This window comes from Phocoena phocoena, chromosome 1 (genome assembly GCF_963924675.1).
Source record: "Phocoena phocoena chromosome 1, mPhoPho1.1, whole genome shotgun sequence".
NCBI classification, from domain to species: domain Eukaryota; kingdom Metazoa; phylum Chordata; class Mammalia; order Artiodactyla; family Phocoenidae; genus Phocoena; species Phocoena phocoena.
The window spans coordinates 24667211-24686948 of NC_089219.1; the positions used below are offsets into that span (position 1 = coordinate 24667211).

Consider the following 19738-nt stretch of genomic DNA (forward strand, 5'->3'; position numbering starts at 1 on the left):
ACAAATCTATACTGCTTTAAGAGACTAAAGTTGTGATAACTTATGACAGCGATAGAAAACGAATACATTCCCCGCTGAGGCTCCCTCCAGCTAGTTCGTCTCTGGCCATTTTTACCCCAGACACTATGGGTTTTCCTCCCTCCACACCTCTGTTCATGCTGTTGGTACATCCAGGATGTTCAGATCACCTCTCTCCCGAGCTCCTATTAACAACCACCTTTCACGCTAAGCTGTCCTCAGCATCGACCACCTGCTATCAGCGTCAACTTCTGCCTGCTCACCCCCTGGGCTCCCCACTAGACCATAAACTCCTTATTTCCCTCTGACTCCACGACCAGGAATGGTCCACAGAGGTTTGAATAGTGGACCTGGGCATCCTTATGTAGAACCTCTGGCTCTTGGCCCCTAACTGCATCAAGGTCACCTGGGGATCTTAAAAATCTCAATTCTACCAAATCATTGTGGAAGAATGGGAGGTAGCGCCACATGTGTTATTGGGAGAAGATTTCCAAGATTCAGGGTTAGGTGAAAGAAGCAGGGAGTTGAAGAGTGAGTAAAATATGTTACCATTTGTGTGAAAAAGGGAAAAAAAATTATATAATTAAAAAATTTTTGACTATCTTCGGAAAGATATGAAAAATAAGTAAGAGTACATAGCCCCCTGGAACTTTCTGAATCCTGTACCACATATACTTATTACCTATTCACACACAAAAGTAAAATTTTAAAATTCAAAATACTGATTCTTCTTGTACAGTCAGAAAAGGAGCCAAGATGTCCCAGTTGGGATGCAGGAATCTGTGTCTAAAGTACTGTCTGCCAGCTTATTCCAAGTCAGGAACTGAATTTTTAGGAAAAGGACAGAGCCAGGATGCAAAGGATATTAGAAAGCATAACCTTAAAAGGTACTTAATCGGAAAATAGAAAGCTCTCCAAGGGATTGCAAAGCCAGGTTTGGGAACCCACTGATTTAATTCCTTCTCTGCATTTTATGGATGAGGAAAGAGAGGGAGTGTGACTTGCCCAAAGCTACACAGCCAGCCAGAGGGACAGGCCAGTGCCCCAGCAATGTCTGATAATGACAATGACAGATTCCCAACCTCTGCCCACCCTCCATGCAAAGACTTCTCCCTTAGAAGACCCTGCCGACTCACAGGGCAGGAAGACAGAAAGAGAAGAAAACACCATCTTTTTTTTTTTTTTAATTAATTTATTTATTTTTTGGCTGTGTTGGGTCTTTGTTGCTGCGCACGGGCTTTCTCTAGTTGCAGCGAGGGCTACTCTTTGTTGCGGTGCATGGGCTTCTCATTGTGGTGGCTTCTCTTTGTTGCAGAGCACAGGCTCTAGGCACGAGGGCTGCAGCAGTTGTGGCACGTGGGCTCCGTAGTTGTGGCTCACGGGCTCTAGAGTGCAGGCTCAGTAGTTGTGGCACACGGGCTTAGTTGCTCCGTGGCATGTGGGATCTTCCCGGACCAGGGCTCGAACCCATGTCCCCTGCGTTGGCAGGCAGATTCTTAACCACTGCGCCACCAGGGAAGTCGGAAAACACCATCTCTAATCAACCCACCTGCACAGAAACCAGGGCAACACTCCCTGCCTTGCAAGGTCCCAGTGAGAAGAAAACAGTCTCCTTGAAAAAACCATCTTACAAAAACAAAAGGCTTCAAAGCACCAGTGGCTCAAGTCATTGAGTAGAAAGGGGCTTGGGGGTGAGATGACAGCTGGCTGGGGGTGGCTCTGAGAAGAGAGGGCTGAAGGCAGGACTTGGTCCAGGAGCAGAGCAGCAGCCAGGCCTGAAGGGAACTGTTGCCCTCCTGAGCTGTACCCACAGCTAACCAGGCTCACCATCTGGGACCTTGGGCCCTGTAGTGACCAGAGGGACTCCTGGGTTAGGCTCTTTGGCACAGACCTGCAGATGGAATGGTGGGGTGGGGTCCAAGTTCAGGATATTTTGGCCTTAGATGGGAAGAAATGCTAGATCAGAGGGTGGAGAGCAAGGAATGATCCCCATGGATGGGCTCAGGTGTGCAACCGTCTGTATTTCCATCGGGTTCCCCCATGCCTCCCACCTTCCTTCCTAAGCCAGGACCACTCCTACTTCACAAACTGGAAGCTGAGGCCTGATCCTCCTGCCCTGAGATTCACCAGCCAGCGCACAGGATGCAGGGTCCTCAGAAGGGTCTGTGGAGGGAGGCGAGGAGAATGGGCCCTCATCTCTACTTGCTCTTAAGGAAGGGTGCTGGCCCTCCAGAGCCCCCACTATGACCCCCACCCCCATTCTGCCTCTTCAGAACAACTTCTGGACTTGTTAGAGGTTGCTTCTGCACACCGGCGTGATCATCAACACTGGTGATCTTTGAACACTGTTGACCAGGCAGCACAGATGAGCCCTTTTCCACTCCGGAACCACAGGTCTTCCAACTGGTGAGGTGGATGGAGCCACCAGGGGTTGGCAGAGTTGCTGAAGGGGTGGGGGATCATGGGTGCAGCAGGCTCAGGGATGTGGAAGGGGGTGGGGCGACCGAGTCGTGTCCCCCCTTTGCTAGAGAGAGCTTGAAAGCTTTGCCAAGGGTGGACAGAGGCCGAGTCTAAGAAGGCTTCCCTGTGGGTCAGGCTGAATTCAGGGCTCTGGGATCCGTCCATCCTGTTCCCAACAAGAGAACGAATATATTGCTTTAAGAGAGGAGTTAGCAATTGGTGGTGGTGGTGGTGGTATGTGAGTGTGGTGTATATCACATGGGTTCTAGAGTGTCCAAGCTGGAAGGGGGCTTGGAAATGGGTTTTGGAGTCTGAAACTACAGATCATATTCAAGGCCTGCCGCCACCAAAAGCCCAGCTGTGTGGCCTCAAGCAAATTGCTTTACATCTCTAGGCCTCAGTTTCCATATCTGCAAAATGGGGATTATGTAAAATCCCAGTATAGTCCAGGGAATTGAGAGTCAAATGAAAAGGCTAGAAAGAGCTCCATTTCCGAAGGGATTATTTTAATTATTTGAGGTCGGAAACTGAGGCCCAGAGAGGGCAAGGGCTTTGCCAGATGTCACATAGAGAGTTAGTGATGGAGCTGCGATTAGAACCCAGAACTCCTGCTTCTAGTTCAGGGTAACTTTCCCCAGGGCTGGTGAATGAATGTGGTGAGATGGGGGTGAGTCTGTCTGTCCTGTCCTTTCTCTCTGGACAGGGGACAGGATGCTGGGTGAAGAAGGGTGAAAGGGAGAGGCTGGAGAAGGGCGGGAGGCTCCGGCACACGCCAAGGTGGAGATAAAAAAATACAAACCCCGCGAACCCCCTCCCCCGCCCCACCCCTTAAGTCCAGGCGAATAAGCGCCAAGTCCATGTCCGCTTCGGACCCATGTCAAGCCGACCCAGGCTGCAGTCCGGTCAGCGAGCCGCCAGGGGGCACGCCTGCCATCTTGGCCAGAGCTCGCGGCTGCGGCGGTCAGTGTAGCCGCCGCGGGGGTGGTCGTGGGGCAGAAGCTACTACCCCGCCCTGCAGGAAACAAAGGCAGGTTAGGGAAGTGGACCCCTAAGTAGGGAGGCGGAGAGATCCGGCTGCCCTCTCCGCTCCTCCCTCCCCTTCTTTCTCCTACACTAACGCCCGCGCCTGGGGTCCCTCCACCCGACCCTGCTCCGCGCCATGACCCACGTGTACAGAGGCTGCAGTTGTAAATGCGACGTCTTCTGAGGCGCCTGGTATCCATAGGAGTCAAAACCGCCGATGAAATCAACTGCGGAAGGGCAGATGGCACGTGGTTAGAGATGGGCCTGTGAAGGGGGCAAGTTATGGGAGGCTGGGTCCTGAAAGAGAGGAATCTGAGGCCAGACCCTGTACAGGGCCTTAGGGGTTGGGCTTTGTTCCAGTGTCCTGATGGATAGGCCAAGGCCCAAGAGGATAGAGAGCTGGGGGGGTGGATGGGGAGGGTGGCCCTTTAAGGGAGAAGGGTGTGGGGAGGCAAGACCTGTTGGGGGTGGGAGTGGGACGAACTGGGAATGGGCGGTGCTTGACAGGAGTGGGGCTGTGGAGCCCCTCAGAGCGACAGGAAGGGGCCTAAGAGGGGCAGGTAGGGGGGCAGTGCTGGAGCCTTGGATTGGGCACCTGGACGTCTGGGCCTCAGCCCAGAATGGGCTGGCTATGCCATCCCCACTCACCCTGCTGCCTCTTCTTCCCCAGCCCCCAGAGGGGCCCCTTAAATCAGGGATCCCCAACCCCCAGGCCACAGAGCGGTACTGGTGTTAGGAACTGGGCCGCACAGCAGGTGAGCGGCAGGCAAGCAAGCGAAGCTTCATCTGTATTTACAGCCGCTCCCCATTGCTCACATTACCGCCTGAGCTCCGCCTCCTGTCAGATCAGCGGTGGCATTAGATTCTCATAGGAGCGTGAGCCCTACTGTGAACTGCTCATGCGAGGGATCTAGGTTGCGCACTCCTTATGAGAATCTAATGCCTGATGATCTGAGGTGGAGCTGAGGCCGTGATGCTAGTGCTGGGGAGCGGCTGCAAATACAGATCATTAGCAGAGAGGTTTGACTGCACGGAGGCCATAATAAATCAATGCACTTGAATCACCCTGAAAGCACCCCCCCATCCTCCGTCCACGGAAAAAATTGTCTTCCATGAAACCGGTCCCTGGAGCCAGAAAAGTTGGGGACCGCTGCCTTAAATAACCCAGGGCTCCCTCCTGCTCTGGCCCCTGTCCAGGGTGCTGACTGCGTGGGGTGGCACGCGGCCAGGTTTCCCCAGTTCCCTAGGGGCTCCGCACTTACAGCTGTCCTCCTCCTCCAGGAATACTTTGCTCACGTAGCAGGCGAACACGAAGCCGAACAGCTGGGGGAGGACACAGCGCGTCAGGGAGGGAGGGAGGGAGGAGAGGGAAGCTCTTCCTTCACCCCCTGCCCGGCCCTGCCCACCCCCGCTGGGGGGGCCATGTGTGCTAAGAGGAAGGCAAACCCATAACAACTCCAAGTCAAATGACTGCGCCTTAAACTTAATATACCTGGTTCTATTCTCCGTTCTGGGAGTATGATTTTGGACAAGTAATTATTTTACCTCTTTGAGCCTCAGTTTCCCCAGTTGGACCTGGGCAATACCTTACTGGCTTGTTAAGAGGAAAGAGGATCATGTAACTGTGTGTGTAAAGTGCCTAGGGCAGGGCTGGGACAGGCAGGGGGACAGGAGAACTCACAGCCAGGAAGATCTGCAGGGCACTGCTGAGTGCTTCAATGTAGGGATAGTCAAGCAGGCAACCGGTGACCGAGATGACATGGTGGTCCTCCAGGGCCAGGCGGGAGTTCAGGACAGGTGTCACCAGGCAGCCTGGCCCGTTCTCCATCCACCAGGAGCGGTGCAGGGATGTGTTGAAGGTCATGATGAAGTCCCGGTCCTAGGGGCAGAGGGGCCTAGGATACTGAGCTTGGGCCGGAGGCGGTTGGGGCGGGGAGGGGCAGAAATCCTCCCCAGGCTCCAGGAGACTTCTTTTTTTTTTTTTGGCAGCACCGCACTTCTTGTGGGATCCTAGTTCCCTGACCAGGGATCGAACCCGGGCGCCGGCAGTGAAAGTGCCGAGTCCTAACCACTGAACCGCCAGGGAATTCCCTCCAGAAGACTTTATATAAGGTCGGCTTCACACCTGGGTTGTAACAGCTTCCTTTCCTGGCTTGATTTGCGAAAGGTATGGAGAAAGTCTGTATCTGCAAGTCTACATTTGGCCAGTAGGTGGCGCTTGATGACCATGCAGGCCTCACTCCTCTATCAGAGATGGAAGGGGCTGGTTCAAACCCACAGGAGTCTCAGAATTTCAGGGCTGGAAGGGACATTAATGGTGATCGGGTCCAATTATCCAGCTGTTGGTGAAATCCTCAATACAGACCCCTTCACAGCCCATTCAGCCTCTCCACTGCTCCCTGTGTGTGACCCTGGGCAAACCTCTTTAGACCTTGGTCTCCCCTTTTGAAATGGAGAAGGGGCTGGCCTACATCAGAAGTTCTTACCCACGTGTGCATCTGTTTTCCTCAGTCCATTCACTCAGGCAGTCTGTTAACTGTGAAATATTCACTGCATGCTGACTTGGTGCCAAGCACTGAGATGTTCGATCTCCTTTCATCCCCTCAGCAACCACATGAAATTGGGGTTTCTATTAACTATACTTACTAGATGACGAAATTGAAGCTCAGCGAGGGTAAGCCACCCTCTGGACCGCGAGGGAATTCCCCGTCATTTGTTTTTAAGAAGTACGGAGGATGCCAGAAATGAAAACGTAGGGATGGGGGATAGGGAGCACAGATTACTCGAATGTGTAGAGGGCGGTCTCTTCAAGATATGATGCCCCTGAGACCCACACCACAGGAGCCCCTGGGGCAGGGGATGGGAAAGGTCAGTCTCTGCTCTCTGGCACTGCCAGGCCTGAGGCTTACCTGGGACAGCTGTCCAACCTCCAAGTAGAAGCAGATGATAAACGCATTCCAGCCAACCCAAAGCACCAGCCAGGCTGCATACTGGGGAAAGCAGAGGTGGGATCAGGGTGGGGCCTGGAGGAGTGGGGATGGGGCGGGTCAATGGACGGAGGAGACCTTTGCAGGGGAAACTATGACAATGCCTCACTCAGAAAGCAATATAGTTTACACATCATTTTACAACCATCCAGTCCTTACCAGAGCCCTGCAGGGAAGGCGCTGTCTTTCTCTTTAAAGATAACTAAGTTAAGGCTCAGAGAGGTTGACATTTTCCAAGATCACACAGCTAGGAAGAGGTAGGGCTGGCATGCAAACCTAAGTCCTCTGGTAGCTAATCCTATCCACTCTGCAGAGAACCACAGACACCAGATGGCATCCTACCCATGGCAAAGAACTAGAGAGGAGCTGGATATTTCCACCCAAATCCTATGCCTAAGCCAGCGGCAGCCGCCTGGCAGACAGTGCCGTTTACAGTGGTGCCGGGAGCTTTCCTGAGAACTGGAGAGAAGGGTCCTCTTATCTCAGGTGAGGGAGAGCTTTGGAAGGGCCCTGTTCACCTGGCTTCTGGAACTGAGCCTGTGGGAGGTGTGGAGAAGCCCTAGAATGAGCGCGAGTGGGCTCTGGGGGTGGGGCATGACATTACATGGCATTGTTACTTTGGGTGTCAAGCATTTCTGTCGTAAATCTATCGGAAAGCCCTTTCCCTCAAGAGAGGTGTATAAATGAGTCACTGAGGAAGAGCGAGGGACAAGGATGAGACTAGTTGAAAACAGGAGTTTGATAATCAAGGACCAGAGCTTGGAAAGAGGAAGTAGGAGGAAGGAGCCAGGGACATAATGCACTCCTGAGATTGGGGCACGGGAGGCACTGGCCTCAAGGCCACACTAGCCACACTAGACCACATTTTTGATGAACATCCAGGGACAGAAGCCAAGCCTTCCTGAAGCAACTTGAGAAACCAAACAAGGCAAAGTCCATCCCTCGCACGGGCTTACTGGGCAGCGTGGTGATGCGGCAGGAGCCTTCGCTCTGGACAGGATGCTCTAACCCTGCCACTTATTAGCTGTGTGACTTTAGGAAGCCTTGTCACCTTTCTGAGCCTCAATTCCTCATCTGGAAAATGGAGATAAGATATACTTCGAAGGGCTGTCGTAAAGATAAGTAAAGCAGGTGAAACTCTTAGCACGTGCCTGGAATATGGTAGGCACTCACTAAATGATATACCTTGTTAATATTTGGAATTTTCTGTAGAAAATTCTTTAGGAAAAATACTAATTTTGTCTCCACTGAGCAAAGAAGCATTGGGATTTGAACATCCACATCACCAGCTGGGCTGGAGCCCAGCCAGAGGCAGGGGTCTAGGTGCCCAGGGTGGAGGGCAGCTTTGGCTGGAGAACAAGGTGGGAACGGATGGGGATGAGAAGAGGGGGTTGGCTTGTGGAGAGGCCAAGTGAGCCATACCAGAATGAGGTACCGGGAGCGGTACTGCACGGTACCAAAGATGCCCAGGATAACTGCCATGATGTGCAGGAAGTTGGCTAGGATAGGAGCCCACTGGTAGCCCAGGAAGTCAAAGATCTGCCGCTCCAACGCAGCCACCTGTGGGAAAGAGCAGGCTGAGGCCACAGTCACCACCTAAAAAAGGACAGGTACTCCTTTTCAACCCTGTGGAGCAGGTGACACCAGTTACCATGGTGATGAGGAGCCATGACCTGATTATACACAAGTCTCAGCGCCATCCCAGCCCCGCAGTACCAAAGGGATGCTGGGAGGTGAGGACAGGTCGGTGAGGATGAGCGGGACAGAGCCCTGTTCATCAGTTTGGGGTGGGCTAAAGGGAGATGGGAGCCGGGGTTCAGAACGCCTTCCTCCCTGCCAAGAAGCTTCCCCATTGGCATCTATACTTTCCCTGGGGGGCGGGTCTCTGCCCGTGGTCAGGATCCAGACTGCCTGCCCCTAGCTCTGGCCTAGGGCTGAGCCAGGGCCCTGGAGACCCCGGGGAAGCCCGGGGGCTCGGTCACGTTCTTCCAAGGACCCCTATCTGGAGGTTGCCCTGGTCCATGGGATCCATGGGCTACAAAGAAAAGGGATTTTTTTTCACTCCCTGTCCCTGAGGGAGCTGTAGTACGTTGCACAATTGGCCTCAAATTCTTTCTCTTCCTACTTCCATGCTCTTTAGCAGTGCCCTCCCACACTAATTTTGTGCTTGGTCATGTGACTTGCTTTGTTCAAGGGGACTTTAGCAAAGAGGAAGCAAGTGAAGGCTTGAAAAACGCCGGTGCATTGGAGCTTGCCCACTTGTTATACTTGTAACACAGAGAACACCTTGTGACAGAGCTCAAGCCGACCTGCTGGAGGAAGAGAGGCCACAGGGAAAAGAACCAAGGCACCCCAGGTGACAGACAGTCAACCATCAACACACACGAGTGAGGCCATCCTAGATCATTCAGATGCTAGCCAACAGGTCGCCAGACCAAAAAATCTCCCAGCTGACCCACAGAATCGTGAGCTAAATAAAATGGTTGTTTTATTTTTTATTATTATTTTTCTTCAATTTTTGGCTGTGCCACGCGGCTTTCACGATCTTAGTTCCCTGACCAGGGATCGAACCCAGGACCATGGCAGTGAAAGTGCTGAGTCCTAACCACTGGACCACCGGGGAATTCCCTAAAATGGCTGTTTTAAAAACCACTACATTTTGGAGGGATTTGTTACGCAGCAAAAGGTAACTGATATAGGACTCCCTTTCCAGAAGCCCCTGGTTCAACCTTTCAGCTGATACATTTAGGAACAAAGGTACCAAGGATACCAGTTGTTATTGACTGTCCCATATTCCTTCTTCTGTTGACAGAACTTATCTCTTTGTTTTGGAAACTGCCTCCCAGACCCTCAGTCCATGTGGCTTGGGTGGGGCTGAGCCCACTTCTAATTTCTTTTTTTTTTAAATAAATTTATTTATTTTATTTATTTATTTTTGTTTGTGTTGGGTCTTCGTTCCTGTGTGCAGGTGCAGGCTTTCTCTAGTTGCGGCGAGTGGGGGCTACCCTTTGTTGCGGTACGCGGGCTTCTCATTGCAGTGGTTTCGCTTGTTGCAGAGCACAGGCTCTAGGCACGTGAGCTTCAGTAGTTGTGGTATGCGGGCTCAGTTGTTGGGGCTCATGGGCTCTAGAGTGCAGGCTCAGTAGTTGTGGCACACGGGCTTAGTTGCTCCACGGCATGTGGGATCTTCCTGGACCAGGGCTTGAACCCGTGTGCCCCTGCATTGGCAGGCGGATTCCTAACCACTGCGCCACCAGGGAAGTCCCCCCACTTCTAATTTCTGCAGTGGGCTAGTGACCCAAGTCTAAGCAAATAGGCAACACACAGTGATCTGTCCAGGGATGGGCACTCAGCCTGCGCCCTGAGAGTTATCCTGGATACTTGCTGGGGCATCAGGACAGAGATGTCACCTGCCAAGATACCTGGATGGGCATAGTGTCAGCTGAGAGCTGTTGGTGGCTGTCTTTGCCACCACTTGGGGGACAGCCGGCTTGAGGAGGAAGCCAAAGCTAAAGGAAAGAGAGTGAGGAAGGAAGAGTGAACAAACAAGGGGAGTGTCTGGGAGACATCGTTTTAGGTCTGAGGATCTAGCCATGCCTAAACAAATTCTCCCTCCTTGTACTTCTGATTCTGTCACTTGCACCCAAGAGTCCTGACTACATAGAAGGAGAGAGAAGAGGGTCTGCCTAGGGAGGAAGCAAGAAGATCCTGATAAAGTAAGAAGATCCCAGAAGGCTTCTTCCTGGCAGGGAGGCAAGAGGAGATGGAGCTGATGGTACCACACAGATGGCAAAGCTTGGGCAGAGACCCAGGAAGCTGCAGGCCCAACCCTGGCACCCACCCACCTGGCACCAGCCTGCCTCTTGCTGGTGACTCCCCTCCCAGAGCTCTGCAGATTGTAAACAGCCTTCCAAGTTCATCTCTCACTGGATACTTCTTGGCAGAAAGGCACTGCTGAGATCATTAACTCAGAAGAAAGAAACCATGAGGCTCAGAGAAGGGAAGTGACTTGCCCAAGGTCACACAGCAGGTTGGTGGCAGAGCCAGACAGCCATTCTACCTTTGTCTGCCTCCTGTCCCACCTTGGCACCAACACACCACCTTTCCCAGTTGGCACTGGCTCGGGAGTTAAGACATGTGGTTTCTGGTTGAGAGTCTGACACTGATTCCTGGCTTACTTGGGCAGGCTACCTTCTCTGTGGGTCTTGAGATCCTCTAACATAGAGGCTGCCAGACTAAATGACCTCTAAGGGCCCTTCTGGTTTTGAATCCAGTGGCCTGCCAACCTTGGGGGAGAAACTCCCCAGGCTGCATCCCCTCCCCAAAGCTCCTGCCCCACTTCTCTTCTCCTCTCTACCCTGACTCTGTTAGGCCTTAGGGAGTCCTGGTGGTTTGCGGTCCAGCTGGATGCTCTCGATTCAGCTGGCACAGGGTCCTGGCAAGGAGGGTGAGACAGAGTTGCCCAGGCTCATAGTGTAGTTGGGGAGACACCCTGCCTGGATACAACTACCTAAACCTGACATCACCCCTACCCCCACTCTGGCCCTAGCTCAAAACTCCTGTGTTCTCAGGGACCTCATTGATAAAGTGAGCAGCGCTGGAGTCACTAAAACTCAAGTTCAAACTGCAGTTCTGCTGTGTGACTTAGGGCAAATTACTTTCCCTCTCTAAGCCTATTTCTTTAACTATAAATGGGGAAGATAATCCCTCCCCTAAGAAGTTGTTGTGAGGATATGGAGACATCACATAAACTAATAATTAGACTCAATATATGGTGGTTAATTAGTAGGAGACCTAACAGTCAAAGCTTCTTAGTTGGGCTTTGAAGGCTGCTAGGATCTGGCTCAATTCTTTATTCCCAGCCAGTTCCTGCCCCCAAGCAGCTGAAATAACAGTTGAGGATCCACCATCATTTCCCTTTCCTTATATCCAAGTCCTCCTTGGTTTTCAAAACATAGCACAATTTTCTCCGTTCCTAGGAAGACCTCCTGACTGGCCCAAAGGGATCTCTCTTTCCACTGAATATGGAACACTGGATGTTCTTGTCACTCTGAGCCATCCTTCCAGCCTCCCTCCAGCCTCCCATCCAACAACTGCCCACTCATTCATCAAAACACCATCCACATCCATTTACTCCTCCATCTGACATCTGACATGCCCTCATCCATCCAGGGTACATCATTTATTTATTCACAGAACGTTTAGTCTGTTTCAGACCCTGTGCTGGCGCGGGGATGCTGAAATGAATACGTTGCAGTCCCTGCCCTTTGGGAACTCAGAGCCTAGGAGGGGAGACGGATGGAAAACTGTACAGTTAAAAACCACTGTGATCAGCGGGATAACCCAGGCCTGAACGATGCTGCCTCTCCCTCCAATGGTGAGTGCAGAAATCGATGTAAATAAATAAATAGTTTAATTGAGATTCAGTGTCTTAAATAACCCCAATTCTAAAGTTGTTATCTTTTATTCAAAAACCAAGGCAAATATTCCAGAACTCCTGCTTCTGCAGCAGTGACATGCAGGTAATTAACAAATAAAGATAAGAACAAAAAATAGGAGGAATATCTTCCCCATCTGGTTGCAATGGCTTAGAAACAATAATCTCAGGGCTGCAGTGGTGGTAAATCATAACTGGCCTTGGAGTGTCTCTTTTTTTCTTCTTCCTTCTGGCCGCACTGCTCTGCATGTGGGATCTTACTTCCCTAACCAGGGGTCAAACCTGTGCCCCTTGCACTGGAAGTGCGGATTCTTAACCACTGGACCACCAGGGAAGTGCCTAGAGTGTCTTTTTTACTTTGATGGGAGGACCTGTGTTGAGACAATAGCAACCTACTCCGTTGCAAAAAGTTCAAGTACATGTGCATTGAGAGGGAAAAAGTGACTTCGGGGGGCTTCCCCTGGTGGTGCAGTGGTTAAGAATCCCCTGGCCAACGCAGGGGACACAGGTTCGAGCCCTGGTCCGGGAAGATTCCACATGCCACAGAGCAACTAAGCCCGTGCTCCACAACTACTGAGCCTGTGCTTTAGAGCCCACGAGCCACAACTACTGAAGCCCACGTGCCTAGAGCCCGTACTCCCCAACAAGACAAGCCACCGCAATGAGAAGCCCACGCACTGCAACAAAGAGTAGCCCCTGCTTGCCACAACTAGAGAAAGCCCACACACAGCAACAAAGACCCAACGCAGCCTAATTAATTAATTAATTTTTTTTTTAAAGAAGTGACTTCGGGGATATTTTTTCCTGGTTAGCCTACAAGTTAGGTGAGGCTGGCTTCTTGGGTCTCTCTCCTAAGTGGGCCAGCACAGAAGCTTCTGTGGGCAACTGCTGTAGCCTCCCGCCTCATCTCCTGGCAGAAGGAGGCTGCCTACCAACCTACCGAATGCTTTTTCTAAAGCACAAATCTGGTCGAATCACTCTTGTCATCAATGCAGCCCAGAGAGCCTGGGGTAATCCTTATGGCCTCTGGGCCAGCCAATTCCCCAGTCACAAGGACCCCAGATAAGCGGGATGAGTCCCTTGACTGTAGTCCCAGAAAGACAGATGAGATCCAGTCCCCCCAGCCTCACAGCCCTGTCTGGATCTGTCAATGACCACAGAGCAAGTCCCACTTTCCTGCCCATTGGTCCTCTCTGCCCTTGATCTCCACAATGCTCTATGCTGCTTCCTCTGACCCAGCCCTCCCCTGGCCCCCGGCCCCCTTTCATGACCCCTTCCACACCAGCAAGTGTCTCTACGGCCTCGGCGCCTTCCCTAAGGGGTCCCCCCACCCCTTAAACGTTGCACCCAAGGACGCTGTTTTCCCTGTAGTCTTCTCAGTGACTCTTTCTCTTCTCTCATCCCATGCTCCTCAGGCCCGAAGGTGGGGTTGGTATCCTCTGGGGTCCCCAAACTGCCTGCAGAACTGTGCGACCCAGTGGCTATACCACCCTCATCCACTGCTGGACTCATCATCCACTGGCCTCCAGGTCTTGTCCCTTCCTTGAAAACGATCCCACGACCGCTGCATCATCCTGGTCGACTCTGACATCTGGGGCCACCCCCTCCAGCACCCTAACCTCTCAAGTCCTCTCCCATGACCTTTGCTTCCATTCTTCCTTGTCCATGGCCACTTCTTGGAATGTGTCATCACCCATAACTGCCCTGCCTCCAAAGTCGCCAATTTGAGAGCCCCTCTCAGACACCCCAGCTTCTTCCCAACACCCTTCACGATGACGGGCCCATCAGCCTGCTGGGATCACATGACCCCTCACTTCACCATCAGCTTTGCCTGTAACCCGAACTGCCATACTCCTCCGCCTTTTCATCGCGCCTGTGAGGAAAAGCCCACACCTGGATAAGCCCGATTAAGAGCTTCCTCAGCTCTCGCAAAGCAGCCAAGCAATTCCGGAGAAAGTCACTCCACGGGGCAGACTGGGGCCACTGGAGATCCGGAATAATCGACTACAAGAAGCTCCCCGATGCTGTCCCACAACCCAACTAGGCTTCTCTGAGGAACTCACTCCTAATATTTCAGATCTTCTTGCTGTCCTCAACCCTCCTGGGTCCCCTTCGCCCCCACCCTGGTAAAGACCTGGTCTCCCCCCAACCCCCTATACTTGACGCTCTGTCCCTCCCCGCACTAAAGGTCAATGCCTCCTCCTGCATTCTGAACCCTGTCTTCTACCTACTCGGGAGCCCACATCATCCACGATCTCTTCTCTTGTAAACCCAACCTCTTTCCCTGCCCAGAATCCTTCCCACTGCCTCCTAAACATGCTTAAGCCTCTTCTACTTAAAAAAAATAGATAAATAGAAAGTCCCTTTTCCCCCTCCAACTAATGCCTTATCTAGCCCAATGCTCTCACATCCAAAACTGTTTAAAGGTCTCCACGCCCTCCCTGCTACTCACCCCTCCACCCACTTGCTACAATTTGGTCCAGGGGTTAGGAGCAGAGCTGGGTTAGAATCCTGGTGCCGCTGGTTTTTCTACAACTCTGGGAAGTCACTTAACCTCTCTGTGCCTCAGTTTTCTCACCAACAAAATGGGTATGATTCACAGTACTTCCTTCATCTGGTCGTGAGGAGAGTCAGCATTATTTAAAATTATATTCCGCTACAGAGCTCCCTGCCTCCCCCCTTGCTTTATTTTCTCCACGGCACTTATCATTGACTAACATACTATTCACTCCTTATTTACTGCCTCCTGCATTAGAAGGCAAACTCCACGAGAGTGGGGATGTTCACTGCTGCATTTCCAGCGGTGAGAGCCGTGCCTGGCGCACACATTCTCCACCTCCTTGGCCTGATTCCGGTGCAGCCTATCCTCCTGCGCAGTCAGGCCCCTAAGTATCAGAGCACCTCAGGGCCACAGCCCAGCCCCTCTTCACACTCCGCGTGTCCCAGCAAATGCATGTCCCCCCCAGCTTCAGTTCCTTCGGCCTCCAGCCCCTTTATAACCAAGTACCCATTGGACGGTTCATCATGAACTTAATACATCCAAACCTAGTCCATTTGCAGTGATGTGGGCCCCATGATGTGTCTGGCTGCATGACCGAGAACGGTAAGCTGTAGGTCCTGGTCTTCCTGCTGCTCACCCGCGTTCCCAGTCTGTCATCAACTGGCTCTCTACTCTTCTGAATCTCTCTCACATCTGGCCACCTTCCTCCCTCTACCTTCTCTCACCTGGCCAGCTGCAATACCAGCCCCCAGTCTACTTCAAGCCTAACCCACCCCTGTTTCCGGAGTGAAGCTTCCACGAGGCTCCCCTGCTGCCCCTCCCCCTGCCCTTAGCTCCCCACCCCCATCCCTGATTATTTATTTATTGGGTAGCTGCCAGCTGAGGGGGATGCAGTTGCCATGGGAACTTTCAGTCAGGGCTGCCTCTGCTCTCAGTAGGATGCTCTTGTCTGTCTAGACGCCAACCCCAGGAGCCCAACACCAGGTTGGGGGGTTGGGGATAGGGAGTGAGAAATGAATAATGCAGATGGGACCACCCCGGCCCCCAGGAAGCCGGCTGGGAGAGAGGGCGGGCAGAGGGCTGGGCTTGGGGCCACAGAACCCATCAGAAGCCTCTTGTGTCCAAGCCCTTGCCAGCCAGTTCTGCAAGTCAACTACTTTCCTGTCCAAAATTCCAGCCATATCGCCAGGGGACTTAGATACAGAAGTCAGGCTGTCTGGGGAATGATGAGGAAGGGGCCCCTGAAGTTTCTGGAGAATAGTTTGGTCGCGCCTGGTCTCCTTTATTGACTTTAGTTCACATAGATGCTGAGGTGGGAAGAACCCGCCATTGGGGGTCAGGCACACCTGAGTTCCATTCCCAGCTCAGTCCCTGACTCACTGTGTGACCTCAGGCAAGTTACTCCCCCTTTCTGAACCAGCTGTTTCCTCACTGGGAAAACGTCCTGAGGATTTGGACAGTGCATGTAAAGCTCTCATCCCGGTACTTGGTACACAGTTGGTGCTCAGGATATGACTACAGCCTTTGCTGCATCCCCAAACTCAAGCCCCCCTTTTCCCAATGGATTTCTGAGGCAGCTGACAGAATTAAACTCGACTCAGCCCCTCATCCGTGAAATGAGGTAGTGGGACTGAAGCTGCAGATGGCAGAACTGGAAGGACCCCTGGAGATCTGTTGGTCCAACCCCCTCATTAGAGAGGTGAGCAAACTGACAGCACAGAGGGGCAGTGACTCGTCTAAGGAGAGGGTCTTCTCTCTTTCTCTGAGCTCTGTCCCCATCTCCAGGGTCCATCTGGCGTCCATGCCATTTGAGTATGAGTTGAAATAAACACCCAGCAAGAGATTAAAAGGAGTACAGTCATGGAGACCAGGTAGTCTCTGGCAGGGTCAGGGAAGATGGGCCTAAAAGGGACTCAATTCAGCGAACAAATATTTCTTGAGCACCTACAGGGTATACAGCAAGCTGGTGTGGTTTCGGCTTCATAGAGTTCTAGTCTAAAGACAGATACCACAGTCCTCTGGGAGCTGATGAAGGGGGCTTCTCTGCCTGGTTTCCCACCCACTGTGCATAGTGACCTGTGGGGAGTTCTTTCTACCCCCAACACACGCACACATTCTCTCTCTCTCTTTCTTTTCCAGGGCTCCCACAGCCCTTCTGCCTCTCTCTGTCCCAGCCTGGATCCTGCTGGAAAATGGCCAAGGCTATCAGAGTTAAGTGAAAACAAAACAAAACAAGCTGCAGAACAATGAGATTCCATTTACGTAAAAAAAACAAAAGCAAAAAAAAAAAAAAAAAGACATGAAATGTGTGTGATTGTAAATGCAGAATCAAGAGCCTGGGAAACATAACAAATGGTTATGAGAACTTCTCTCTAGGGAGCGGGAAACTTTTACTTTCAAATACATGAACTCTGGTATTTCTAAGATGTTTTAAAACAAATCTATAATTTTTAAAAAGTTAAGAGAAATGTTGTTGACTCATTGTTAGACTGTGTGAAAGAGCACTTGGGTGGCTCAGAGGATCTGAGGTCTCCTTCTGTGATGTGAATGTGCTTTGGGACCCAGGGCAAGGCTCAGAGGGCCTCAGTGTTCTCATCTGTACAATGGGGGCCTCTGCCGCTCCAAGTCGCTATCTAGGCCTGGTGTTGCTGCAGCCCGCCTGCCTTCAGGGGGACTGCCATTGGGGTCCTGTGACCTCTGCTGAGAGCCTAATGGCCCATCTTCACCAGAAGGTGGTTCTGCCAGTCCCTGGTACAGCCTGCCTCTAGGTTCTGCCTGGGTCATCAGAGCCCTGCCTCTCCCTGACTACGCACAGATCCACCATCACCCCTCCTCCAGGTGCCATCAGCCCTCTCCCCACAGCCCTAGTGTGGCCACCTTGATATGAGGAAGCTCAGTGTGGTCACTTGAGTCTCCTGAAGTCACTCAGACAGGATGTGGCAGAGCTAAGGTCTGAGCCCTGTCTCTACACCCACTGCTCTTCCCACTCACCAGACATCTCTCCAGAGACAGTCACGGGCATACGAAGGGACAGAGTGGAGGCGGGGGCAGAACCTGCTCTGCATCAAAGGGCCTCTCATGAGCCACCCAGCCCAGCCTCCCATGGGCAGTGAAGTAACAGCTAATGTTTATTAACCTATTAGTGCCAGGCACTGTCCTAAGTACTTCACACCTGTTCATTCATTCATTCTACCAATTCATTCATCCGTTCTACCAACAGTTCTTGAGCGTCTTTTCTAGGCTTAGTGCTGAGAACTCAGTGGTGAATACAGAGGGCCCAGCTCCTGTCCTCATGGGATGACAGTCCTGCCCGTAGCCTCCTCAGTGCAGTATCAGAACACCTGCCCCAGGCCAGAGAGCAGGGGAAGTGGGAAAGGGGCAAGAAGAGAGGAAGCTCTTTCCCACTAGAAAACTAGGGAACTCCCTGGCAGTCCAGTAGTTAGGACTCCGTGCTTTCACTGCCGAGGGCCTGGGTTCAATCCCTGGTTGAACTAAGATCCTGCAAGCCGCGCGATGCGGCCAAACAACAAAACTAAACTAACCTCTCCCAATGGGTCTTAGAATTGTAGAGTCATTTATTGAGTACCTACTGTATACTACCCCTCATACTCGGGTCACATTTCTCTTTTTTTTTTGGCCTGTGCTGAGTGGCTTGCAGGCCCAGGCCCCCGGCAGCGGAATCGCAGAGTCCTAACCACTGGACCACCAGGGAATTCCTGGGTCACATCTCTTAATCTTCCCCCTACTGATAGATGAGGAAACTGAGGCTCAGGAAAGTCAAGGGGCTCGCCCACGGGCACACGGAAGAGCTGAGTCTGCAACCTGTCTGCTGGGGCAGAGCCCTTGGTTCCCCACCAAGTGGTTCTCTGAGACTAGGCTACTCTCACCCCTACAGCCCTGCTCCATAGCACCTTCTGCTCTCAAGGGTAACCTTCCTCCGCTCAGTGCTGCGCCCTCCTCCTCGGACAGCTCCCCAGTCCCCAAGTCCTCAGACTGCCATCTGTCTGTCCTCACACCCTACCACTATGGCCCAGCCCCCTACCTCAGTTGGGCCTGGGGGAGCCAGGGAGCAGCTGGTCACTACCTTCCACGTAATTAGCCCTCAGAGACCATGCCTGGAGCTGTTAGAGAGGCCCAGGACTGTCTCAATGGGCTGGTCTGGCCAGCCCTGAACCTGTCAGGAGGCAGTGGCTGGGGCTTGGCCTGTCTCCATGGCAACCCCATCCCCTCATCCCAGTGATTACTGACCCGTCCACAGCTGGGGGGCTCCTCAGGCCCCTTCTGGGCAGACCTATCCCACTATACCTCTGAGCTGGCAGCTCCATTAGAACAACAGGTCTGGTAGAGGTCTAATTAGCATATATCTACATTAATTTGCATAACTCCGGGGCCTAGCAGCCCAGGGTGATATCAAGGTCAGTCTAAAATCAAAGGGTCCCTCTAATCTCATGGGGTGCCTAGCTCCTCATCGACCATCTGGTCCAAACTCACAGGCGCCAGACTGGGAGGTGGTGTGGGCAGTGCAGAGAAGGGCCTTCAGGCCAGTGACTCTCTGTGACTCAGTCTCCTGCTCTGTAGAATGGGCACAAGGTGCCTACTTCACAGCGGTGTTGAGAAGATCAACACCGGGACTTCCCCGGTAGTCCGGTGGTTAAGACTCCGAGCTCCCAATGCAGGGGGCCTGGGTTCCATCCCTGGTCAGGGAACTAGATCCTATATGCCGCAACTAAAAGATCCTGCATGCCGCAACTAAGACCTGGCGCAGTCAAATAAATAAATAAATTTTTTTTTTTTAAAAAAGATCAAGGGGTCTTCTAGATTCATTCCCAAGTCCAGGCCTCACCCCACTCCTCCAACCCCCAATCTCCACTCCTGGAGTGCTCTGCTTCCTGCCTGTGGGGCAGGCCCTTCTTACAGGCCCATAAAAGCCTGCAGGAACCTGCTCTCCCCCAGGAGGCTCCTCCCACCAGGCCCTCCCTCAACCTTAATTTCTGGGTCCTGGCTGGAAGTGGATTAGAAGCTGCATGCTACCAGCTTTGGCCTTTCATCAGCAATGCTGGGCTTTGACCTGGTTGGTGCACAGCTGAGAAGCAGGGGAACAGAGGGCATCTGGCCTCACCCTGGCCCCCAGCACCACCCACTCCAGCATACCCTTTGGAAAACCATGTGAGGCAGTTTAGGGCACGCTCTGGAGTCACACTGCTTGGGTTTATCTTCCAAATGAGCCTCAGTGTCTCCATCTGTAAAATGGGGATAACAAGCCACACTTCTTGGAGTCATGAAAATTAAATGAGATAATGTATGTCAAGTGCC

At 52.4% G+C, this 19738-nt stretch overlaps 1 protein-coding gene across 1 annotated transcript in view; it reads right to left on the bottom strand.

Annotated features, from left to right (window-relative positions):
• Positions 1–3439: 3439 nt before the first annotated feature.
• Positions 3440–19738, bottom strand: part of NKAIN1 (sodium/potassium transporting ATPase interacting 1) — a 41124-nt gene continuing 24825 nt past the window's right edge. Inside the window, exons 2-7 of the mRNA XM_065877203.1 lie at positions 7911–8048; positions 6411–6491; positions 5183–5380; positions 4764–4824; positions 3625–3728; positions 3440–3490 (exon numbers count right to left, since the gene is read on the bottom strand). Of these exons, the coding sequence (XP_065733275.1) occupies positions 3440–3490; positions 3625–3728; positions 4764–4824; positions 5183–5380; positions 6411–6491; positions 7911–8048 (633 nt within the window). The remainder of the gene's footprint in view (positions 3491–3624; positions 3729–4763; positions 4825–5182; positions 5381–6410; positions 6492–7910; positions 8049–19738) is intronic.